General features: G+C 40.8%; 1 protein-coding gene across 11 annotated transcripts in view; it reads left to right on the plus strand.

The window, feature by feature from the left end:
• The window catches only part of JADE3 (jade family PHD finger 3), a 142,526-nt gene that overhangs the window by 36,325 nt on the left and 79,089 nt on the right, over nt 1-27,112 (plus strand). The window contains exon 1 of one of the 11 annotated variants that reach the window (XM_074324005.2): nt 19,484-19,534. The exons of 9 other annotated variants lie outside the window; for them this stretch is intronic. In XM_074324005.2, coding sequence (XP_074180106.1) covers nt 19,516-19,534 — 19 coding nt within the window. In that variant the 5' untranslated portion in view covers nt 19,484-19,515. Of the gene's footprint in view, nt 1-19,483; nt 19,535-22,484; nt 22,606-27,112 lie in introns of those variants that run through there. One more of the 11 variants, XM_074324004.2, reaches the window with a different exon arrangement.

Raw genomic sequence — 27,112 nt, forward strand, 5'->3', positions numbered from 1 at the left:
TTTTTGAGAATTCCTGTCCATTGTCTTTAGTGTTTTCTAATAACTGCATGAGTACATGGCAGTACAGAATACAGGAGCTACTGCATAATGTCCTCGTGGTATTCACCAGTGGCCAAGCCTTTTAGAAGAGTGTCTGGCCGGGGAAGACATGGAGAATGGTAAAGAGTTGGAAAGCAAGACTGCAGAATAGCAGTAACGGATTATGATCACTGACTCTGCAAAAGACAAGATTAAGGAGGTGCCCCTTCATTATATGGGACATTTTAAACAAAATTTGGTGGTGGCCAGTTCGGAGTACTAAAAATAAAATAAAGGACTTTATTGCTATGGTGAGTTTAGGAAAAGGAGAAAGTGTTTGTAACAACTGTTGACATGTTGAAATGGATTCCAAAGGGGTATAGTAAAATTTCATAGCTGAACCTGAGGGAAAAAAAAGTGTCATAGTCTCCCTTTTGGGGGTTCAGGTAAACGCAGAGGACTTGAGGGGCAGTGGGCAGACTTGGGGAGGGGACGTGCTTACATCATCACCCAGCCCTCCCGTGGAAGTAGCATGATGTAGTGGGGAAGTAGGGCCTTGTGAATCAGTCCATGGGTTCAAATCTCAGCTCCTTGATGTCTCACTGAGTCTCTTTCATGTAAATGGATAACATCATGTAATAGGTATGATTAAATGAACTAGTGTATGTGAAGCGTCTACCATAGCAAAGGGTGCCCCCATGAGTATAGTAGCCCACACCCCTCTTGACATTACAGCCTGTCCCTAGCTTGGCGCTCCAAACTCACTGCTCATCAGTCTCTCATACCACTCTGCAGTCTAATCACACAGAATCACTTACAGGTAGTTTTGTCTGTTAGTTCATTTTATTTTAAGCATATTGTTCTTTTCCACGCGCTCGTGTGTGTTGTGCACTTCTCCTTGGAGAATTCATCTTGGTGCAGGGCTGGCCTTGCACTTCGTGGACTCTGACACCCAATCTTGTTCACACTGAGGATGGAACCCTCCTTAGGGATGGACTTGAGGTGACCTAGCTCTTGAGCTCTGATCTGTATAAGCCAAGTTGGCAATTTTTTGATAGACGTATAGTGAACATTCAACTGATGGTATTTTTGTGTGATTTCGCCACACCTCACAGCAAATGACAAGAGCTGATTGTGTGCACCACTTTCAAACTCCGTGGTGATTGATGTCATCTTAATAGCTTGAAACTGACCATGAACAGAGTATCCACATCACAGAAATCCATACACTACAAATTAGAGCTCCCCACCCCCGAGAGCCTGATGTTAAACATTTATCAGCATTCCACTGATACGATCTCTCTGTCTCTTTGGTTGTTGTATGGGAGGCCAGGCCATCTTCACAAGATTACATCACATGTGTGGACTTGGACCGGGGACTTTGGACCTGTGATGTGATTCTCATGTTTGATGTTACCCGCCTACGAGCTCCTCTTGGTCCTTTTCTGAAACCGTGGTATTCCTGCCTTCAGCCCAGATGGCTGGGTATTCGGACATGAGCTCTATCTCCTCTGGGCCATGCTTGGATGCCAACTTCTGACTGTGTGACTCTCCTGTTTTGATCATTCAGACTGATCCACCTTGTGTTCTCACAGTCTTTTTTCATCCTAAGTAGAATATAAAATATAACGTTTGTTTTTACTAAATTGTAGTCATATTCCAATCCTTCCCTGAAATGAAGTCAAACTCACTTTTTTTTTTTTTGCATCCATGCCACTCCCTGTTAATTTGTTTGGAGTTTTGGGTATTGATAAGTTTTTTAGTCTTCTGTGGAGTCCGTATCGGGGTTCGCCCCGTAGGTGTCCAGTCACATCCAAATGTGGGTTTTACTAGTTATTTCTCAGAGTAAACACATGTGTTTTGCTCATCGCTAAATTCTGGAGAGGTCCGGTGCTGTTTGGTTGGTCCATGTCCTGATAATATGTCACTTGCAACATGAAGCTTCCATGCCCTCTCTGGACAGATTTAATCATTATCCTTCTATGGTTCTAGGAAATTGGGAGCCTTCCCTCTTTCTTCTCTTATAAAACCTGTCACCCTGGATGGTTGTGGTCATTTGTTTCCCTCTTTTTCTTATCCCTCCATCAGAGCACTGGGCTCGGCGAGATTATAGGTCTTGCATTTATCCGTCCCTGTATCTGTAATGCTAAGCATGGTGTCAAGCCTGTAGTATCCTGTACATAAATTTGGAATGTGGGCAAATCAATGAATAACATTCTATGAAATTAAAGAAAATGTAAAAGTTAAGTTAGCCTGTGGGAGTTTTTAAGATTAAGATCCCTAAATCCAAATTTACACTGTGGATTAAGAATTAATTCCTGAACAGTCCTTTTGCCCCCTTTATAATATCTTTCAACTCTGGTTGTTTCTAAAGTATGTGAAAGTGCTTTTAGAAAGATTCCCTATACAGGAAGGAACGCATAAAGGAGTGTCATTCTGGTTCTACAGCTTGGTCATGGAATTATGTGGGCAAATGAACCAGGCCTTTTATTTAAAGGATGGTTTCCCCTCTGTGGATAGACAGGGGCCAGCTTCTTTGATGCTGACTTATGAAATTCTGCCTGTGTTCTCCCTGCAGTTATTTTGTGGGCTCACTTTATCCACTACAGTTTTGACTTTACGTGTTCCTAGTCACTGGCAATGAAGATTCAGGTTAAGTACCAAATATTATTCGTATTTCAGCAGACAGGAATACAGAGAGAAAAGGAAGTGTACGTGCTAAAGAAAGATAAAGGGGTGGTGGCAGCGGTAGTGAACAAAGAGAAAAAAACCTTAAATATACATACATATAGCATAAGGGACAGAATCTAAAATATAAGTGGAAGTATAATATACCTGAGGAAAAAGTGTACAAGTCATAAGTGTACGGCCCTACTAACAATCGAAAAGTGAACATGCCCATTTAACTGGTGCCCAGGTCAGGAAAAGAACATTACCAGCATTTCATAGGCCCCTTTCCTGCTTCCTGGCAGTGCCTACTCCTTCCTTTTACCCCAGAGGTTATCAAGTTACCACTATCCTGATTCTGTCACTATAGATTAGTCCTGTTTTTTCACTTTGCATAGATGAAGAATATATATGTGTGTATATGTGTATGTATATATGTATGTATGAGGCGTGACAATTAAGTTCACAAACTCATCCTAGAAAAAGTGCTACATACCTCATTGCTGAATATCACTACACTCACCTTCGATGTACTCCCCTTGGGAAGCTATGCATCGACGCTAGCGCCTAGTCCACCCTTCAAAGCAATTTTGGAACTTTTTCTGGAATGGCCATCAGAGCTGTCGTATTACCCTTGATGTCCTGAATGTCATCAAAATGTCTTCCTTTCAATATTTCCTTTATCTTCAGGTAAAGAAAGAAGTCATTGGGGACCAGATCAGGTGAGTAGGGAGGGTGTTCCAATATAGTTATTTGTTTACTGGCTAAAAACTCCCTCACAGGCAGTGCTGTGTGAGCTGGTGCTTTGTCGTGATGCAAGAGCCATGAATTGTTGGCGAAAAGTTCAGGTCGTCTAACTTTTTCATGCAGCCTTTTCAGCACTTCCAGATAGTAAACTTGGTTAAGTGTTTGTCCCATTGGTACAAATTCATACTGAATAATCCCTCTGATACCAAAAAAGGTGAGCAACATCACTGCAACAATCTTGTGAGCATAATTGTCATAAAATCTCACAGTTTGTAAAAGCCTGTTATATTGTGATGAATATATTGGGGTTGTTTCCAGTTTGGGGCTATTCCATATAGTTCTCATCTGAACATTCTCACACATGTCTTTTGAGGAACAAATGTGTGTATTTCTGTAGGCTATATAACGAAGATCTGGGTCATAAGGTATGCATATGTTAAGCTTTAGTAAATATTGTTGAACAGCTTTCCAAAGCATTTATACAGATTTACATTCTCACCAGCAGTATACAAGAGAAACCATTTGTCCACAGCTTTGTCAACACTTGTATTGTTGATGTTTTCAATTTTAGCCATCTAATGGTAGTAGTGGTATCCCATTGTGGCTTTCTTGTTTCTTTTTTATTGAGGTATAATTTACATACAATAAAATGCAAAGATTTTAAGAGTACAGTTTGAGGTTTGACAAATATATATACCGATGTAACCCATACCCTAATTAAGATATAGATGATTTTGTCACTCCAGAAAGTACCATCATGTCTCTTTTTAGTCGATCATCTCCAATGAGAGGTAACCACTATTCTGATTTCTGTCACCATAGATTAGTTTTGCCTGTTATTGAACTTCATGTAAATAAAATCATACAGTATGCTCTTTTTGCTTGTGTAATTTTTTTACATTTGTATTTTTCAGTTACAGTCAGCATTCAATATTTTATATTTGTTTCAGGTGTACAGCATAGTGGTATACAGTATATGTTCTTGCATCTGCCTTGTTTTTGGCTTATTTTGCTCAACGTAATGCTTTTGAGATTCATCCATGATGTTGTATGTAGCAGTAGTTTTATCCTCTTCTATTGCTGAGTATTTTATTGTATGAATATACCGAAATTTGTTTACCTGTTCTCCTGTTGATGGACATTTTGGGTTTTTTTGGAAGTCTCATTGTGGTGTCAATTTATATTTCTATGACAACTAATACTGTTGAACATCTTTTCACAATTTATTGCCATTTCAGTATCCTCTTGTGAAGAGCTTGTTCGAAACTTCTGCCATTTTTCTGTTGAGTTGTCCCTCTCCTTATTAATTTATTGGAGTTCTTTATATAGTGTGGATGTGAATCCATTCTAGTATGAGAGAGTCTGCTCATTCTCTTAAGAGTATCTTTTTCACACAAAAACCTGTATAGAAATGTTCATAGCAGCTTTATTTGTCATAACCCCAAATTGGAAACAACCCAGATGTCCTTCAGTGGGTGAGTGGTTAAACAAACTGTGGTATATTCATATAATGGGATAAAAGGAAAGAACTATTGATACATAGAACAACTTGGATGGATCTCAGGAGCATTATACTGAATGAAAAAAAGCCAATCTCGAAAGTTCATATACTGTATGATTTCATTTATATAACATTCTTAAAATGACAACTTTGAGGTATTATTTACGTACCACAAAATTCACGTGTTTAAATATACAATTCAATGCTTTTTTAGTAAATCTACCAAGTTATATAACCATCTCCATAATCCAGTTTTAGAGCATTTCCATCACTCCAATACAATTCCTTGTGCCCATTTGCGGTCACTTTATTCCCCTTTTCCCCCAGCCCTTGGCAACGACTAGTCTAATTTCTGTCTCTATAGATTTGTATTTTGCAGACATGTCATAGAAAGAATCATACACTATGTGGTCTTTTACGTCTGGCTTCTTCCATGTAGCGTAATGTTTTTGATGCATCCATGGTTGTACCATGTATCAATAATTCATTCCTTTTTATTGTTGAATAGTATTACGTTATATGTATATACCACGCAATTATGATTATCTCTTTGCTGTGGATGGACATTTAGGGTGTTTCCACTTTGGGGTTCTCATAAATAGTGCTGTGAACATTTAAGTACATGTCCTTGTGTAGACATGTTTTCATTTCTTTGGGGTAGATTCCTAGGAGTAGAATTGCTGGGTTGCCTGGTAAATTTATGCTTAACTTTTTAAAGAAGCTCCATCTGTTTTTCAAGGTAGCTGAACCATTTTATAGTCCACCAGCAATTCCTGGAGAATGTTCCATGTACTTGAAAAGCATGTGTATGTTGCTCATCTTGGGAAGAATGTTTCATAAATGCCAGCTAGGTCAATTTTGGTGTGTCAGTTTTCTGTATTCTTGCTGATTTTCTTTCTAGTTATTCCATCCATTATCAAGAATGGGATGTTGAACTCTCTGTTAGTGTTGAATGTAGAAAACATTCAGCAGTTTGATTATGATGTGCCTGGGCGTGGATTTCTTTGTATTATGTTTGGTGTTCTCTCAGCTTCTTGACAACTTTCAGCTATTTTTTCTTCAAATATTTTTCAGCATCACACACTTTCTTCTCTGTATTGCATTCCATTTACACAAATGTTAGATCTTTTATTGCTATCCTCAGGTCCCTGAGGCTTTGTTCTCCCCCCCCCCCAATCTTTTTTCTTTGTATTATTTAGATGGGCTAGTTTGTTTATCTGTTTTCAAGTTCACTGCCTCCTCTATCCTGCTATTGCATTCTTTCATTGAATTTTTATTTTGGTTATTTTAATTTCCAGTTCTAAAGTTACTATTTAATTATCCTTTGTCTCTTCTCTTTACTTTGCCAATACGTTCTATTTTAACTTTCTTTCAGGAGTGTTCAAGTTTCGTGATTGCTCATTTTAGCATTTTTATAACAGCAGCTTTAATATACTTGTTAGATAATTTCAACATTTGTATCATCTCATCATTGGCATCTGTTGATTTTCTTTCCCCATGTCAGTTTGCATTTTTGTGCTTGTTTGTATGCTGAGTAATTTTGGATTTTATCCTGGACATTTTGAATATTACGTTATTAGAATATGAATCTTGTTTCAGTCCAATGGAGAGTGTTGACATATTTGTTTTAGCAGTCGATTGACCTGGTTAGATTCAGACTGCAACTTTCAGCTCACTTTCTGTGGGCTATAGTTCCAATGTCAGTTCAGTATTCAGTGTCTTTGCAGTAGCACTCTTCAGATCTGGCACCCACTGGTCAGTGTGGGACCTGAGTGTTAGTCTGTTAGCTCAGTTCTCAAAGATCTCGACGTGCTGATAAGGATCAAACCCGCACGTGCACAGGTGGGGCATGATCCCAGTTGATCATGATGAGTCCTAGCTCGAAGCAGCTTTATGGGTTGGCTTTCCTAAGCTCTTCCTTCTTTGTTATTTTTGTGGTACTTTCTGGTTTCCTAGAGCTTTCTTTTTTGGTCCTCCAGTCAGAAACCATGCACTTTCACGATGCACTGCCTCTGGGGCCCAGGAGCAGGCAGGCAGACAGAAAGTGAAGAAACAACGGGATTGGCCTTTGCCCTTTTGGAGCTGTAGCTCCACCGAATACAATGAAGTTTCCTCGGTGAAGGCTCGTCTCCCTCAGAGTTTGAATTCCTCCGGTCTCCCTCTGTCAGTCAGTGTCGTTGCTGCTGCCACAGCCTCCATCATGGGATTTTCTGGGCATGAGAGAAGGGAGAAAAAGGAGAGAAAAACCCAGGGGATTTCCCCCAGTCTCTCTGAGTTTTAGTAGTTCCTGTTTCCGAAAACAGCACCTTGAGCCAGAACATGTGTTCTAACCACAGTGGTCACTTTCAGGTTTTGTTGTGTTGAGTTCAGGCCAGAAAATACAGGAGGAAGAAAAGTAGTAAAGTCACCACCAGTTCAGTTGTACTTGGCATTCTGGTATTCTTCCCTGATCCTCCTGCTGAGACATACTTTAAACAGATTTCTAATAGCTGTTCATGCATTTTGTACAGATTTTATAGTTGCATTCAGTGGCCAGAAAGGTGGATGTGCTTACTCCATCTTACCTGGAACCAAAAGTCTTAACTGATATTTTCAGTAATGTTTTGGCTCGGTTTCTCTGCCTACCCAAAGTACTGATATCTCTGAAGTAATAGTTGCAGAGATGCAGTGTTTCATGTAGTTAAGTGGACGTAAGTTTCTAAGGGTAAACAGAGGAGCTGCACTGCTGGCAGAATACACAGTGACCTCCTGAAAAACAAAGCCCCTTTCCGGAAGTCATACATGGTAATCCCATCAGGAAGTACAGTGCTTCGTCCTCATGCAGCATCATTGACCTGGTGGTTTTTCTGTGGCCCTGTCTGTCTGTCTGTCTGTGACATCCTCTGACTTCTGTCCTGCTGTTTGCAAGTAACCTTTCCCCACCCCAGGACTTCATCAACCCCTTTCTCCTCCTCCCTCTTCTTTTTGTCTCGTTTCCCCTACAGTCTCTCCTTCCTAGCATTAGAGTCTTTCATTTTATCACCAGGCTCTGTCTTCCAAGGATAAATACCCTGCCTGTGACATCTTAGGATGTAAGTGCTTGCACTTGAATGATGGAGAAGCTACGCTGAGGACGTGGGGGGTGAGTAATCACCTTTTGCTCATAGATTAGGGCGAGACCCGAGGCTCCGCAAGGCATTGTGGTTGTCTAGCCAGCCAATTTTCCAGACTATCAGGGCTTTTTCTCTTATATGGCATTTCTGGTGGTTGTGGGACCAGGCCACATCAAGCTCCAGTACAGCCAGGAATATGGGTCTAGAAACAAAAGTAGTATTCAAGTCACACTAACCTCATTAATCTGGGAATAGATCAGGGCCTTCTGAGCTGTTTTTTGGTTTGGTTTTGATTGTTCTTACTCTTGAAATTTAATAGGAAGACACTACTAAATAACAGTCACCTTTATGCAGGTATTATTTCCTATTGTAAGTTACATGGTACAGAATCACTCCTGGAAGGAAGTCCTAAACTGGCAAAAACACATGGTCAAAGCACATGTTTTTATGCTGCAGCATGCTTTCCCTCTTTTATGGTGGAAATACATTCCTTAACAACCACAGTGGGCTTCCCAGGTGTCTATTCAGATGGATGCCTCAGGTTCCAGGCACAAAAGGCTGCTCATAACCAGGCACGTAACCGGCTGGGCATATCACTACGAGGTGTGACAATTAGGTTCATGAACTTGTTGCAACGAATTTGCTAACCTTTTCTTATATCCGAGGGATTATTCATTATGAATCTGTACCAACTGGACAAACAGTTAACCAAGTTTACTATTTGGAAGTGCTGAAAAGGCTGCGTGAAAAAGTTAGACAACCTGAACTTTTGGTCAACAATTCATGGCTCTTGCATCACGACAATGCACCAGCTCACATGGCACTGTCTGTGAGGGAGTTTTTAGCCAGTAAACAAATAACTGCATTGGAACACTCCCTACTCACCTGATCTGGCCCCCAATGACTTCTTTCTTTACCCAAAGATAAAGGAAATATTGAAAGGAAGACGTTTTGATGACATTCAGGACATGTAGGGTAATTTGATGACAGCTCTGATGGCCATTCCAGAAAAAGAGATCCAAAATTGGTTTGAAGGGTGGACTAGGCACTGGCATCAGTGCATAGCTTCCCAAGGGGAGTACTTTAAAAGTGACCGTAGTGATATTCAGCAGTGAGGTATGTAGCACTTTTTCTAGGATGAATTCACGAACTTAATTGTCCAACTTCATATGTACAGATAAAAACTTGCTGATATGAAAGATATGGTACCTTTTGGAAAGAAAATCCTTAGCTGCAACATGTTGTCTCATTTACTACCACTAAAATCCATTATCTTCTTGGCTGGGAGCAGGGCAGCAGCAGGGAGCTGCCTGAGTTATGACCTCACTGTTTTTATGCCAGACTGGCCCTTCTTTGTTTTGTTTTGTTTTTTACATTTTTGATTTCCAAGAGTTTTATTTTTTTCTTTTGACAGGAGTCAAAGTGACTAGTTTAAAAAAACATCACTCACTGTTCTTACTCTTTTATTTTACAAAGTAATCTTGTAAAATGTATTGCGAGAACTAAGACGTCACAGAAACAGTGATTAAACAGGCAACAATTCTACAAATAATACTGATTTAATTATGTGCATAGGTTGACCAAGGCATGAGAATTAAAGCTAGCTTTATTCAAGGCCAGTATAATTCTTGTAACCCCCCCGCCTATAATAATTTTCAGGCCCAATTTAATGAATTATTCCTTATTCATTGTGAAATATTCCTAGGTAACACCATTAAAGGCTGTTTTGAATTCAGATTGTTGCATTATTTTTAAAGCTTGTCTTGGGATAACTGTTGCATTTCCCAGAACCTGTAAGCTCTGAACTGAGAAGTTCTGGTCCAAGATTCATGGAACTTGAGAATTGGACCTTCGAGGTCATAAAATCCAGGTACCTTCCCAGTGCAGGAATCCTCTCCACAATATTCTGTCAGACAGGCAGTTGTCTGATTCTTGACCACCCCCCACCCCATCACCCGCTCCAAGAATACATATTTTTTTCTCTCCATACATTTTTGAGGCTACTTACTCATCTTTCCATGATAGGTCATTCTTTATTCCCAAGCCAAACTCTGCCTTCCTGGAACTCTCACCGCTATTTCCACCTCTCCCTCCATAGCCACACATTGCAAGTCTCTCCTTTATCCAAAATAGTTAAAGCCATCTATTTTCCTACTTCCCATTTCCCTTTCTCCCACCTGTGGTTCTTCACAAGCTGAAAAATCCCTGATTCTCTCAACAGCTTCTTATGTCAAGGATTTTAATGCTGTGGAAAAATTCAAAGAACAATATAATGAGCACTCAGATTCTCCACTAGACAGGATTATGAATAATTAAGATTTTGTCATATTCTTATTTTTCTTAAAGAAATTAAAACGTTAGAGAAGTGGTTATTTCCCCTTTGATCACCTCTTCTAGTGTCGTGCTCCTCCACCCTCAGTTTCATGCATATATAGGTGTGTACAAACAGCATATAGATTGGTTTCTGATTTGTTTTAACTTACATAAATGGTGGTATTATAAATGTGACTGTGTATTTTGGCCACACAGCAAAATATCTTAGCTATTTTCATACGTTTTGTATTAATTTTTCCATACTATATATTATATTAGTCATTGTATGTAACAACATATTTTTGGCTGTCTGCCATCTGGACTGATGGTTGGATTGTACCTTGTTCCTGCCCCTTTTGAAGTTAGGTGTGGCCATGTGACTTACTTTGGTCAATGAAATGTCAGCAAAAGTAAGGGGTGCACTTTCAAATGGAGGTTTTCATAGCCAGTATGAGATTTAGCACACTTCGTTTCCCTGGCAGATAGAGATGGGGTCTGAGAATGACTACTTGAGCTTTCGTGTCAACTCACTTTAAACACGTAGCCTAAGGAATACACTTGGGTTGTGTGACGCCACTCACGTTTTCGGTTCCTTTTGTTACTTTGGCAAGCTTAGCCCATCCTGATGGACAAGTAGACCTACATCATTGTTTTTAGCTGCTGCAAAGTATCCCCAAGTGTGAATAGACCTTACTCTGTCTAGCCGTTTTCCTTTTGACAGAAGCCTAAGTACTTCCTGAATTTTGCTTTCATGAACAATTCTGTTATGGTAATTGTGTGAATTTGTGAGAATTTCTCCAGGATATATATCTAGAAATAGGATTGCTGGGTCATGAGGTACAGTTCTTTTCCGTTTTACAGGATTCTGTCTGTACTATCCAAAGCGGCTGTACCAATTTGTGCAACATGATTCCCAAACCTTTTTCTAATCTTGATTCTCCTCTCTGAATTCCCTTTTGTCCTTTTGTTGGTCATTGTTTGTCAGTGATACGCAGACTGGAATTTGGTTGTCCAGTTGTTTTCTGACTGAGGTAGATGGTATGTTTCCAAATTCAGCCCAAGTGGAGTAGCTGTATCACCCTGTGGTATTTGCTGGAATCAAACACGGAACTGCTATCATCCTGTATTTGGGAAACAGGTTTTTAAAAATTACAATGGCTTTACACATGTTCTAGTTAAATTTCATCCTTATTTTCCTTATCGTATTAGCTTTCAAATTCTCCCCTTTCCTCTGATGAATATTCCTCCTAGGTCAGTAACCCTAACTTTATGTCATCGATCAAAGTTTTGATGAGCACAGGTCCAAGGGCATAGATAATTCTGTGTCCCACCGCAAGATGCCTTTCAGGTGTACCTGTCTGCAGCCTAGATTCTTCATCTCAGCAACTGGAAAACCCTGATGGCCTTTGTCAGTTGCCTCCACATATAGTGTCCCTATAAAGAATTATCTCAATAAATGATTCAAGTGACTGAACAGAAAGGAATCTGGGGTAAGTTGGGTGTGTTACAATTTTAGAGAGCCTGTGCTAGCTGCTGCTAGTGACTATTTTTCTCTTTTTCAAGTGCTTATCTAACCAATGCTTAATTAATCTCATCTAGAATTTAGCTTGGAGTGAAAGTCCAGCGTTTTTGTTTGTAATGAGTATACTTCCACCCCGTTGAAAATAAGGGAGATTTTTGCCTCTCTCCAGTCTGTTGGGAGGTCTGGTTTCTGCAAGTTTTCATAGATGACAGGTAGTGATTCTGCTGTCATAGATGCAGACAGTCTTTTAGCCCTGAGGAGAGGAACAAGGCCGTGTTTAGAATCATGACCAGCCCAGTTGCCTGTGCTCTACTCCCCAGCCAGGGTATCTCTTCTCCTTGCACCAGAACCAAAGCTGTTCATAGTTCCAGGAACTGTAAGGACTCCCTAAGCCAGTGGCTCAGGTCATTACAAGTTAGGCTTGCTAATAATGGTCTTTCTCTTGTTCTTTGGGACCAACTATTAATACATGTCTAATTCCGGTTATTTTGTTGTTGTTAGGATTGTTAGTTACATGCCTCAGAATCCCAACTCAAATGAGCCTAAGAAACAAACAATTTACTGGTAGATGAGTAGCCCGTGGTCTGAAACCTTTAGGAGTGGCTGTATCATCACACACATCCCAGTCCGGAGTTTCCTTCTCTCACCTTTGCTTTCCTCTGAGTTAGTTTCACTCAGGCAGACCATCGGCAGCAGATGGAGTTTCTCTTTTCTAATATTGTCAGAACCCTGGCGTGACTTGATGTGGCCTGGGTCATGTGCCTGAGACGCAGGAGCTGTGTATGTGTTGCAGAGGCAGCAATTGCCCTCACCCAGCCCGCATGGACTGAGAGTGAGCCCTCATCCATTCCTCTTTCATCCATTTGCTGGGTGCTTCCTAGTATGTGAGAGACACCGTTAGGCTCAGGGGTTATCATGTGAGCAATAGGCTTAGTCTCTGCCTTCTTAAAATGTGTAAGTGTTTAGAAAAATGGACTTGAATGTGCTCGCCGTGATAAAGGAGAAGTTACTGATACGGGGAAGCAAACGACAGGGGTTCTGACCTCTGCTGGGGTGGGTGAGGGAAGGCTGCCCTGAGGAGGTGTTGTTGGGATAGAAGTGTGACATGAGCAGGAGTGAGCTGTGTGAAGTGGGAAGAGTAATGCTGAGCCGCGGGCGGGGCTGGAGTACTACGTGCAGAGGCTCGGAGGGAGACAGGAACGTGTTCCAGGCACTGAAAGGAGGCCAGGATGCTTGGAGCACAGAGACTGATGGGGCAGAGAGGCGCCGGTGGGGCTGAAGGAGTAGGTTGCTACTACCTCTAGCAAGGCCGAGTGGCTGGCCAGAGGTTTGGCAGCCATAGAGTTTGAGCAGGGAATCAGGGTGATTAATAGCCCTGGTCCATGTGGATAACTCACTTCCTGAGACACAGCTTAGTCTAGTGAACTAGCCAAGAGCACCCACTTCGTTGGGATTTCAATCGGGCCACCACAATATCTGTCATGTGTCCAGACCTGGCTCAGGCATTGCCTCTCTGCCAGGAAGCAGTTCTCATTGTCCCTTCCTTCCTGCCCCTGGGAGAGGGTGTGTGTTCCTCCTTCCTGCTGCCTTCGTACCCTGCTCAGAGATCTCGCCTGGCTTGGGTTACCCCTTCCGGGTCTAGGCAGGACATGTTGGGGCCCAGTCAGGCTAATGTTTGGCATCTGTGCAAAAAAGTATTATCATAGCAAGGTCTGGCTGTGAAAGGCCTGCTTATAAGGTTGTCCCTCGGCTGGCATCTGGGCACCTGGTTTTCAGGAGGGTTCCCACCATTCCCAGAACTGAGAAGGGTAGTTGCTTGTGCCTGAACTCTTGATACAGTGCGGTTTCTGCTGAACACCTGCTTTCCTTCTTTTGGAGCCTGGAATTTTGGCATTTGCCAATCAGAGGGTGCCTATGTGACCAGCCTCCAATCAAAACCTTGGGCACTGAGTCCCTAATGAGCCTCCCTAGTAGACATTTCACATGTGTTGTCGCAACTCGTCGCTAGGGAAATTAAGTGCATGCATCCTGTGTAACTCCACTGGGAGAGGTCTCTTGGAAGCTTCTGCCTGGTCTCCCCTATATTTCACCTCGTGTGCCTTTTCCCTTTGCTGATTTTGCTTTCTGTCCTTTCAGTGTAATAGATCATAGCCATGAATGTGATTTTGTGCTGAGTTCTGTGACTCCTAGTGAATCACAGAAGTTGGGGAGTGGTCTTGGGGACCTCTGACATAGCATCCTTACATAACCATTGTTAAATCCTTGTTTAACACTTACTCGAAGGAGAGCATTAGCCTGGTGAGGAACCAGGGCAGACGGGGACTCGCTGGTGGTAGCACTGCTCTCCTTCTGAGAAGTCAGCTTTGGCCCTAAACTTGGAATCTTCACTCTATTAAACCACGGTCCTGCCGGGCCCACAAGGGACTCTGAGCACTGGGGAGCAATGGAAGGGTTTTACACTAAGGAGTATCGTGATCAGATTTGCATTTTGAAAAGAATCATCATGAAAATTCGTGGGGAAGGTTTGCTTTCCCAGATTCAAACTTACTGCAAAGCCACTGTAATGAAAAGAGCGTGGTAACAGACTGGAAATTTGGTGTAGCGTCCAGGTTTTCCAAATTCCAGCTCAAGTTTCTTCATCAAATCTTTTTTGAGTTCTTCCTTGGGCCTTGTAAGGGTGAACAGGTAAGAGTCATTTCCTCCTTGGCTTTACTTCTGAGGTCATGCAAAAACATGCATCACTTCTACTGTCTGCAATAGAACCCGCTGAATCTGTTTGTATGTGGTTGTGATGTCAACTGTCAAAGTAGGATTGTGGGGTTCTGAATTCAGAACCCAGGAAAAACAGTAAATAAAAAAACCTTTTTACCAGTCTTCTATGAATTATAGGTATTTCAAACCATTGCATATTAATAGCTTACGGGTAATTTTGGCACTTTTAATTTTTATCGTTTTTCATTTGGTAAAAATGAAATATTCCTGTTTCTACAATCTGCCATCATAGTTTTGTCTTTCTTCGCATGTCAGGGGTGATGTTTCCTAAAGGAAAACTTAATTAGACTGTTCAATAATCTTGGGGAAAAGAGAACGTTGGTTATATAAAGCACACTAGATGAAAGACTTTATTTTAAAAACCTTTGAAACAGGAAGACATCCTGTACTGAGGGAACAGAGGTGGGATGATGGAGTTTTGCTGTCCTCATTTTGCATTTCTAACAGTAAACTTGAAAGCACAGGATCTTCTGACCATTGAAGCTGAAATTATGTATTCAGTGTTTCTCATGAAATAACATTTACCATTAGAAAGATTGCATTTGTACTTGTCCTGGGTAGTTCTAAAAATTTCTATGCAGAAAACTCAGCAGTTCAAGACCCAAACGAGCACACAAAAGCATACATTGATTACATACATGTCTGTGTATTGGCTGATTTCTGAAATGGTGTCTCAGAAGGATTAAAATTGAGCCTGTGTTCCGAGCCCGCGGTGCGGCCCATGGCCTGGGAGTGAGCCAGGGAGTCGCAGCTCCTGCGCCTCCTCGCAGGCTCTTGTTGCTGCTGCCCAGGAAGATGGAGGGAAACTGCCTCACCACGCCAGCCCCACACACGGCTGGAAATCCTGCCTGTGAGGCTTCTCCTCTGACTGACAAGAGACACGGAGGTGATAGTCTAGCCCGCTGGTTGCAGTACTGGGGCAGGAAAAGCAGAAGTGAGAATAAAACCACTACACTATACACCTGAAACTAATACAAAATAATCTTGAATGTCAACTCTAATTAAAAAAATACATAGTCGCGGGATGTGAAGTACAGCATAGGGAATATAGTCAACGGTATTGTACTAGCTATGTACAGTGTCAGATGGATAGTAGACTTGCTGGGGTTATCACTTTGTGAGGGGTGTAAATGTCTAATCACTGTGTTGTTTTGTACACCTGAAACTGATCATAAAAAAAATCAAGCCCTCCCACCAAACCAAGCCCACACGGATCGTAACGATCAGAAGGATCAGCCTGTTTGTCAACAGCCTCCTCTTGCATGAAACAGCATTCAGGAACCCTGGGTGTGATGGCCTGTTTGCACTGTGCAAATGGAATATGGGCAGAGGGTACTCAGATCTGACCTAGAAATTTGAGATGTAGGTAGAGAGACCTGATACCCCGCTGGGGACTCCCAGGGCAATTACCTTGAGTCTAGTGAGTGGAATACAACTCCTACAGGAAACTAGGTGTTTTGAACTAAGCAATAATGTATGTAGAGGCAAAGTTTCATGTCTGTCTTTCTTTGTTTATTATAAGTCCTCAAAAGTGCGTAGGAATTAAGGTTTTCCAGATTGGGTGAGGGCTTTGGAGACAAAGGGAAAGAAGCAGAGGAAGGAGTCTTCTTTTTGTACTTATTTTTCTTCATCAGTAAAATCCTGCAGTATTAAGTTGACCCAAATGAAATTGCTGATATTCAAATATTTTGACCTACAACAATGACATTTCATATGGTTTAACCTAATATAAGCTAATTTTACCACATAAATGCTTTGAAAATATTCTGTTTATTGTTGCATTGGGCTTGACTTCATCAGAAGGGGAAGGTTCTCAAATTCTTAGAGTCTTTATTCTTTATAGTAACTTATGGCATACTCGTCACTTACCAAACCAGTGTTTTAGCAGCTCTATTGAGGTATAATTGATGTACAAAACTGCACATATTCAGTGTATACAATTTGATAAGTTTGACGTATGCACACACCTGTGAAACCATCGCCACAATCAAGGTAATAGACATATCTATCACCTCCAAAAGTTTTCTTATGCCTCTTTTTTGTGATAAGAACACTTAACATCTAATCTACCCTCTTAAATTTTTAAGTGCACAGTACATTATCATTAGTAGGCATTATGTTGGACAGCAGGTCTCTAGAACTCACTCATCTTGCATAACTGAAATTTTATACTTACTGAACAACTCCGCATTTCCTTATTTCCAGCCCCTGGCAATCGTTGTTCTTCTCTCTGCTTCTGTGAGTTTGACGATTTTACATACCTCATTTAAGTGGAATCGTGCAGTATTTGTCTTTCGGTGACTGGCCTTTTCACTTAGCATAATGTCCTCCAGGTTCATCCACATTGCAAATGGCAGGATTCCCTTTTTTTTAAGGCTGGATAATATTCCATTGCATTGCATACACCACATTTTCTGTATCAGTTCATCTGTCAGTGGACGTTTGGGTTGTTTCCATGTCTTGACTATTGTGACTAATGCTGCCGTGAACATGGGAGTACAGATATCTCTTCAGGATCCTGATTTCAGTTCTTTTGCAATTATATGACCAACAGGTATGTGAAAAGCTGCTCAACATCACTGTCAGGGAAATTCAAACAAAAATCACAATGAGATATCACCTCACACCTGTTAGGACGGCAGTTATATGTTTTATATGTACAGAGGGTGCCAAAAAATGTATACACATTTTAAGAAAGGAAAACTGTATTAAAGTGGTAATACTCAATATATACCGATAACAAAAGATGAATACAAGTCACGTTTGACTTCTGCAATTACAAGAGGTGCTCAAAGTGGTTACCATCAGCGTCCAGACACCTCTGATTACGGTGAACTAGTTACTGCTTGAGCAACACTGACCAAAGTGTATGCTTGTGTTGCTGCACACATGTACCATGCGTCTCAAATTGATCACGGATGCGTGCAATTGTTAGGCATGTTTGAGGTTCTGTTGTGTACTCATGCTTCCGTTGTCATTGTACTTCCACAATGTTCTCGAATTTCAAATAACACTTCCAAATGGTCTTGCGCTCCGTGAACACAACCGTGCTTCTGCCATTTTCTTTGTCCTGCCCCTTGCAGGTGACACTAGCATTCATTTGATTAACCATCTTTTGAGCAAATGTCATACTTTACATTGCTACCGTAATTCAATTCAACTTCGACATAGATAAAATCTCTTAACATATGTATACATTTTTTGGCACCCCGGGTGTGTGTGTGTGTGTGTACACATACATTGTAAGAAAGGAAAAAACTATTAAAATTACACCGATGGTAACCACTTTGAGCACCTCTTGTAATTGCAGAAGTCAAATGTGACTTGTATTCGTCTTTTGTTATTGGTATATATTGAGTATTACAATTTTAGTACAGTTTCTTCCTTTCTTAAAATGTGTATACATTTTTTGGGCACCTTCTGTATATGTGTGTGTGTGTGTGTGTTGGTAAGAATGTGGAGAAATTATAACTCTTGTGCACTGTTGGTGGGAGTGTAAAATGGCGCAGCCACTATGGAAAACAGTATGGAGATTCTCAAAAAATAAAAAAATAGAGCTACCATATGATCCAGCAATCCCACTTCTAGGTATATATCCAAAAGCAGTGTTTGTTTTTAACTTAGATATTCTTGAGAGAGAATCCCAAAGAAATCCAGAACCCCAGGGCTTACTGTCTTCAATACAAGGGCATTGTGATCTGTTGTCTAAGTAAACTGAGTAGCCTGGAACTTTCAGTTTGTTTCTGGCTCAGTCCATAATTCACTAGGCCTTCTTAGACAGTCATTAGGCATGACTACAAATCAGTTGCTATTCCATCATTTCATAACTTCATCCTCATAATGCACGTTAGAGGCTAGCTACTTATTCCCTCACTCAGAATGTTTTTGGAGCGAGCTCTCCTTTTTGGAGTTACCATCAGAGCCGTTTTCTAAGCCACGGGAGGAATTTATTATTCACTTCATTCATTCAATAAGTATTTATTTGAGTCACGTACAGTTTTGGGCACTGTATCAGGCACAGAGAAGATGACTAGGACATAGAGGGCGGTCAAGGGGAGGAGTGTGAACAGATGTATGCGTGCAAGAAAGCACAAGGACATGTGAGTGCGGAGCAGTGAGGGGCTCAGCTTCCCTAGAAAAGAAACTGTGCAAGGAAAGTAAGACTGAGCTGTGGCCACACTGTGCCTTGGCTACTCGGCCCAGGAGTTTGAAATCTGTGCTGTGAGCAGTAGGGAGCCATTGAAGGTTTTTGTGCTTTTAATTTTAACCTGCCAGCTAATTACAGTAGAATTGGAATTACAAATCAGCCTTGCACTTTATTTTCCCAACTTGTTACTGACTAAAACTGGTTTTACACACCTCAGTTTTGTGTTCACTTGAATGGACTTTGAATAACATTTGATTGTTTCCAAAAATTAAATTCACTCTCAAAGGAAAAAATTTGCTTCCATTGACCTTATTCAAAGAAATATGATATGCCAAGGGAACAGAAAGCAAATCCAAGCAAAAATGTTCTGACTATTTTGAGAAATTGCATTGTTGGAACAAACATTTGCTGCCTCAGAGGGTCTCTTGGAATAAGCTTATAATTGGATGTGTGCATTCTGGTGTATTTTGGGTTGTTTTTTAAATTACTTCATAGTTACATGTGTGTGATTAACCTTTGGAGTTGGTATCTGCCCTGCCCTTACTGGAGTGCACTGAAGAGTAACACTGGTGCAAATAATGAGGATGGGGATTGTAACTAAACAGAATAGGGGTTCTAGTTGCAGTGTTTTCTCTTCATATGACATCAGGGGTGTGGGGTGTGTTCCTCTGACATTCTAGTAACTATTTAACTGCTGATTGCAGGTGCTACTCACCTCTGGTCTGAGGAGGTACCTATGGCTGCCTTGGCATCAGGTAGGATGAGAGACTTGCAAATAGAGTGACATTTGCTATCTGTATGGTCGCTAATACACGTTTCTTCTTTTGGGCCAGGTGTTTGACCCCTCCGTGATCTTGGCATTAGCTAGAGTGTCCTCTCAGTGGAGCCCAGCAGCTTTGCCTGGGTTTGGGGAATTATACAGTATCTAAAGGGATTCAGTGTAGTAGGACTGAGGCGTGTGATGAAATAGACAATAGTTTAGTGGTTGCCAGAGGGTAGGGGGGTGGGGGTGGAGATGAGGGTAAGGGGGATCAAATATATGGTGATGGAAGGAGAACTGACTCTGGGTGGTGAACACACAATGGGATTTATAGATGATGTAATACAGAATTGTACACCTGAATTCTATGTAATTTTACTAACAATCGTCACCCCAATAAATTTAAAAAAAAAGAAATTTCCATTCTACAGTTAAAAAACTGACTTCTAAATTCTATCAATTAACTATTGCTGTATACCTAGCCACTTTCAAAGTTAGTGGCTCAAAATAGTAATTATTTATTTGGTTCATTATTCTGCGAGCTGACCTTTTGGGCTGGGTTCAGCTGAGTGGTTCTGTTGCTGTTAGCTGGTCTCCCTTAGACGTGGGTCAGCCACATGTCCGCAGGGAGCTCTGCTTCTGAAGTTGGCTGGCTGTCAACTGGGGTCAGGGGTAGAAGCATGGGTCTGTACATCTCTTATTCTGCAGCAGGCTAGGCCAGGCCTGTTTTCATAGTAGCTGGCAAGTTTCTAAGACTGAGTAGAAGTGGCAAGGCCTAGGCTCAGAACTGACACACCATCCCCTCTGCTGCATTCTGTTGCCCTAAGCAAGTCACAAAGCCAGTCCAGATTCAAAGAGTGGGAAGGAGCTTCAAAGTTACCTTGAAAGGGTGGAGAATCAGGGCCATTTTTGCTATCTATGACACAAATAGAGATTTCTTAACGGTTTCAGTTACTCCTGTAACGTTTCAACACTCATGTGTTCTTTATGTTCAGAGTTAAAGATTGATCAGAAACAAATAGGAAAGTATTAAAATTATTCACAAGTCAGGGCCTGATGACAGTCCTTTTGTGAAGCTGAGTGTTTTTGGACCTTGGAGGCTTGGATACCTGAATGCCTCACATTTTAAGTCAAAGGCATTAATTCTGGATCCTTGCAACTAAATGTGAAGAATGTAAATGGAGGTTTCAAATGGAGCGGCAGGTTCTTTTATACTGCTCTCCTCAGGAGGCAGGGCCTGTGTCTCCTTCCAGTGAAATCTGGGTGGGCTTGTGACTGCTTCAACCAACACAATAGAATATGTGACTGGTGAGGCTGAGTCATAAAAGGCAACGCAGCTTCTGTCTCATTCATTAGAACACTCATGCCGGGAGCTCTGAGCTGCCCTATAAGAAGTCACCTGTGCTGGGGACGCCTCTGGGTGCTCCCGAGATGGTCTCTGCTAAGCCCAGTCCTCCCTGTCAAACGTGCCAGATACATGAAGACTTGAAGAAACCTCCAGATGGCTCCAGTTCTTCCCAGCTAAGGTCCCAGACATCTTGGAGTAGGAAAAAGCCATCCCTGCTGTGCTTTGTCTGAATTCCTGACCTGCAGAATTCGTGAGATGATAAAATGGTGGTTGCTTTCTGCCACTGTTTTGCAGTGGTTTGTTACACAGCAGTTGATTCCTGGAACAGCATAAATGAATGGGCATGGCTATCTTCCAGTAAGAATTTTACATAATTTTACATTTCACACAATATTATTCTTCTTTTGATTTTTTCCCCCAGCCATTTAAAAATGTAAAAGCCATTCTTAGCTCATGAACTATCCCCAAAACAAGCAGTGAGTTCCATTTGGCCTAGGAGCCATAGTTTGCTGACCCCTGATCTAAAAGATTATGTAGTTACTTGTAAAATTTAAACCTAAGGGCTTCTAGTCAAGATGGCGGTGATTTCATACTTTAAACTGATATCTTCTTTCTAAACAAAGTTATCATGGCTAAAATTAAAAATTAGACATATCTGTGATCACAAAAAAATAAATCTCTGGACCAGAAACAGATCAAACAGTGAGTGAAGATTGTTCGTCACAGACCCTAGTTACTGATGAACTGGACTCTAGATCCAGAAGAAGGTAGAGATGGCTGGGAATTGTATTTCTGTAGATAATGAGGATCAAAACACCATTGCATAGAGGAGATGATCCGTGACTATGTAAAGCCAAGGATTGCCCAGGAACAGAGACAGAAAATGATGTTACTTCTAGTCAGAGTGGCAGGCAGGAGAGCAGAGAGAGACTCAGGGCCAGAGACAAATGTATTATTGGCCTAGTGTCTAAATCTGAACTTTTCTCCCTATTTTGGTGGGATGGGACTGAGACTCCTGGGAGGAGAGGGTGATGGAAAGAGGGAAATGAATTTTCTCCAAGGTTAGCCTGCAAAGTAAAATTTCAAAGTGAGGACAGTTGTCCACATTAACAACCAGCAAATAAATTCACCCTCAATGAGAATCATTTTAGAATGACTTGAAAGGTTTCAAAGAGATAAAGGAAGAGTAACATCCATTACACATTAAAAAAAAAAAAAAAAAAAAAACCACACAGAAGTAGCCCATACCTGATAGGAACTCATATTTGACTTGGATTTTTACATAAATGTCAGTGGTTACAAAATAGTTTAAATTAGTTATGGTGCTATACACAAGGCCCTCTGAGAGCAATACTGCTGTTGGAATTGTCAAGGTGTGGTGGCTGAATCAGGCAAGGGAGGCTTTCTAGAAGAGTGACATGTTTGCTAAGCTGTATAAGGATGAGTTTATATGTTTTCAAAGTGAGGAAATGAGAAGAGGGCCTTCCAGGCAGAAGGGACGGTATGATTATGTAAAGCATAGGGGTGAGCAGTGGCGTGGGGGTGGGAACGACCGAGGTTCAGCGCTGTTAGAGCGTAGCACCAGGCAGGGTGAAGGAGGCAGGGAGCAGGAGTAGCTGCAGCTCGACGGTGGAGGACCTGGAGGACCTGCATGAAGACCTTAATAAAGATCTAGGAGCAAAGGGAAGCCATTGAAGTCTCAGCAATGAAGGGACACGGTCTGATTTGTGTTTCAGATAAGTTTCTGGCCATTGGGTGGAGGGTAAATTTGAAGGCAACAAGATCAAGAGTCCTAAGACCAGTTAGGAAGCTGCTGTTGTAGTCTTGGTTTCGGGAGATTGTTAGGTCCCAAATGGGAAACGAAAGCTAAAATGAGATAGGAATATTGATGTAGAAGATAATTTCAGATGTTACCTTGGCAGAATTTGATGACTAATTGGATATTCCAGGGTGAGAGAAAGGAAAGTGTTTAGACATTTCTCTAGATTTTGTGACTGCATAGAGGCGTGTATCCACTGAGACCAGTAGAAGAGTCAGTGGAGAAAGAGAAGATAGTGTGGCCTTGGTATTGATCAGCCTTCAGGTGGATGCCTGCCTCTCTCTCTCTCTCTCTCTCTCTCTCTCTCTCTCTCCTCTGTTCTGGGGGTCACAAACGTGTAGTGTGTGTAGTGTATGTAGTATGGCACTTTCCATACTGCATGTATAGTGTAGTATGGAAACACCATCACTTACATGATGGTTAGAGGAAGAAAAGGATATTAGGATATTAGGCGGCAACACAGGGAACCCAGAAAAAGCCTTTGGAAACCAAGGCATTTTTTTCAAGAGGGATGGTCAGAGGTGATGAGCATGTCAAATTCAGCATACAGATACCTAGAGAGGAGGGGTGGGAAATATACAGAGACATGACTTTTCCCAAAACTCTGGTGTGGTACAAGCCAGTTGAGGAGTGACTGAGAGGAAGAAAGGGAAGATTTTTAAGGAGTTTGCAAGAGAAGGGAAAGAAAGAAGTTAGGTATTAAATAGAGCAAAATGATAGTTTGGGGATAAAGGTAGGGAGAGATTTGAACCTGTTCACAGATACAAATCTAGTATAGAGTCAGAATTAGGAAGGTAAAAAGGCAGATTTTTTTTTCTGTTCATAGAAAATTATTTGTTCATTTAGAGCTGTCTAAAAATTGGAATGGATTGCCTTGTTAGATAATGAGCTTCCTGTCACTGTCAAGTAAGTAGAGGTTAGCTGTTTTCTGCTCAATTGTGTAGAAAGATATATTGGTGACTGTCTTGGGGTGTTTTAGTCTCTGTTCAAGTCTCCAGTTTGCCCGAAGTTGTTTTAAGCATCATAAACGAATGAATTACTCTGTGGGCCTGCCTTGCCTGGCAGCTCTCCATAATCAAATCAATGGACCAAGTACATTTATGTGCCTTTGATCTTGAAGGATGAAATTAAACTGCAGATTCTCAGATAAGAAAATATTAAGGCTAGGAAAGTTTCATCACTGTGACAATCAACCCTGGTCTGAGCTCATGGTCAGTATTTTTGACAAGGTAGCCACTTTCCACACACAGCAACAATGAGTCTTTATTTCATTTTTTTAAATGAAATTCATTGGGGTGACGTTGGTTATTAAAATTATATAGGTTTCAAGTATACAGTTCTATAATACATCATCTGTATATTGTACTGTGTATTCACCACCCTGTTTCAAATTTTTGAGAGTTTTATCTTTGTCCACCATGCTTGTAAAACACTCTTACTTGGAATAATTAAAATAGCACTGAGATGATGGGAGAAATACAGAAAAAACTGTTTGCTTGACTCTGTGGTTCATATTTCTATATGGATGCTTTTAGTTTACACAGAAGTTTGGTTTTCTCGTGCCAGGAGGAGATAATTCGTTTCTATCTATGTTCTCTAGTCCTCATTTTAGATCTTCTAGAGATCCCTTCGGCTAGCATTTAAAACAGTTCAGGGGTAACCTTTTGCTGTTTTGTCTCAAATGACTACTTGTCTGTATCCAAACCTGGCTTCGTGGGGTACTGAAGCATGAACAGCATAAATGACTGAACTCAACTAATTCTCAGAAAGCCACATTTTAGTCAGTACTTTCCAACTTTCTCACCATCATTTCTTTTACAGAACTAACAAGTGGTATAACTAATTAGAATTTTATTCCTTCTCAGGTTATACACTTTCAATTCTCTGTTTAACCTTTTTAAAATGCTAATAAGCAGTAAAAATAACTAAAACTCACACAGGGAAAGTAGAAAATGCAAGTATATGGGAGTAACAGTTCCCTGTCCCCAAAGAAAAACCAGGAGCACCAGGTGTGATGAATATTTATCTTTTAAGGAAAAATCGCTACATTCTTGTTACCAACTGACTTTCCTTCCTATGGCCCACAGATAAGGGGGTCAGCCTCCCAGTTTCCCTGGCCTGTAAGTGTTGCCTGTTTCCTTGATGTGAGAGAGTGCAGTAAGCGAACAACTCCCAAGTTCACAGGCTGATTCTTTTCCTTCTCAATTTAGTACTTTCCAGATATGTTAGGAACATGAATAAAGTGCCTTTTTTATCATATGCTTACTTTGTTAGCAGTTAATAATTTTGAGATAATTTTTTTTTATTTTGAAATAGCAGATTTGGAGATAATGTGTCTAAATTTAGAGAGAAGTTGCAAAAATAGTACAGAGAGCAAACTTCCTGTTCCAGACAAGATGGAGTAGACACATTTCACTCTATTCCAATTAAATGTCATGCTGTGGGTAGCTTAAAAGTAAATGGGTGGGGAAAGATACGCCATACAAATGCCAATCAAAAGAAAGCTGGAGTGGTTATACTAGTATCAGATAAATTAGACTTTAGAGCAAATAAAATGATCAGGGACAAAGAGGAGCACTGCATAATGATTGAAAGGGTCCGTCCAACCGGACGACATAGCAGTCTTAAACGTGTATGCACCAAATAACAGAGTTGTAAAGTACATGACGTAAAACTCACGATAACTGAATTGAGAAGTAAACAAATCTACAATTACAGTTGGGAACTTCAGTGCCCCTCTTTAGAGAATTGATAGAACCAGTAGACAGAAAATTAGCTACAGAAGAAGCCCACCAATCAACCAGATCGAATTGACATAGAATGCTTCACTTGACAACAGTATAATATATTTACTTTTCAAGTACACATGTAACATTCACCAAGATAGGCTATATGTCCTAGGTCATAAACCTCAACAAATATAAAAGAATTGAAATCATACAGAGTATATTCTCTGATCAAATGGAATCAAACTCGAAATCAAAAGTGTACTGCAGGAAAATCTCCAAACTCTTGGAAACTAAACAACACACTTCTCATTAATCCATGGATCAATCCGGAAGTTTCTAGGGAAATAAAAAGTACATTGCCCTGAATGAAAATGAAAATACAGCATTACAAAACTCGTAGGATATTGCAAAATCGGTGCTGAGGGGGAAATTTATAGCACTAAATGCTTATGTGAGGAATAGGTGAAAGAGCTCAAATGAATAATCTAGGCTTTCACCTCAAGAAAATAAAAAAAGACTGAAATAAACCCAAAGCAAGCTGGAGGAAGGAAATAATCACGAGAAGTTAATGTAATAGAAAACAAAAGCAATACAGAAAAACGATGAATCCAAAAGCTGGTTCTTTGAAAAGAGAGATTCTAACTTAATTGGCAATGGGTGCAGTTTGGGCATTGAGATTTTTATAAGCTCCCCCAGATGATTCCAGTGTGTAATGACGATTGGGAACCTATGCTGGGGAGGCCAGATATATTTTCTTGGCTTTTAACCTATGTTGGCATTTATGGCCCAGCCCCTTTCATTTTTTCTGAGGAAAATTTGTAGCCATTTTTTTCTCCCTCACTTTTGGTTGCCCTCAGAGTCAAGACTGACTCTTTCCCCTCGTATATTCCTCTTTCCCCTTGTATATTCCGAGTCCGGCCCCGGGAGCATGCTGTGACCTTAGGTGATTATTTAACAGCACCCCCCACACTTCACACCCACACCACCTTGATTGATTTTGGGATTAACTGAAACCCTCCTCTGATTGGTGTGTCACACGCCATTGGTTACCAGTTCTAGGCTGTGATCACCCAAGCTTTCGTGACAGTATGTCTAGAGCACCTGGTCCTGTGGCCCTGGCTCTGAGGAGCAGAAGGAAGGACTTGGTTTCTCAGTTCTGGAGGCCAGTGTGATGCCTGCGCTCTGTTAGCGCAGTAGGAACAGCTGACGTGTGGTGGATTTGAACTTTCTCAGTAAGTTTGGGATTGTTGCTGTTTGTTTGACCTTATATGTGAGGCTTTCATGCCTGCTGTTATCCCTGAAACCTAGGATAAAGGTTATTTTTTTCTCCTAATAAAAGCTGACGATCATTTAAAATCAGGTAGATGTTATTGTAAATGTACCAGGGGTACATGTGAGTAAATGTTGCAATGTGGACACCACTCACAGCAGCAGATAAGAAATGATTATTTTAAAATTTTGAGTTTCTATCTGGAGAAAGAATTATGTTGTATAGTAAAAGCTATTCTTGTTGATTTATTAGGTTGGTGCAAAAGAAATTGCGGTTTAAAAGCAGCTGAAGAAGAATTGCACAAACCGCAGTCTCTTTTGCACCAACCTAATAGTTTATCCTTAAGAGGCCGTATTTGCGAATATTATTTTATCAAAAAAGGATTTATGTTTTCTACATGTCTCTCT

The sequence above is a fragment of the Rhinolophus sinicus genome, chromosome 18 (genome assembly GCF_057876585.1).
Source record: "Rhinolophus sinicus isolate RSI-liver-muscle chromosome 18, RSI-T2T, whole genome shotgun sequence".
Taxonomy (NCBI): Eukaryota; Metazoa; Chordata; class Mammalia; order Chiroptera; family Rhinolophidae; genus Rhinolophus; species Rhinolophus sinicus.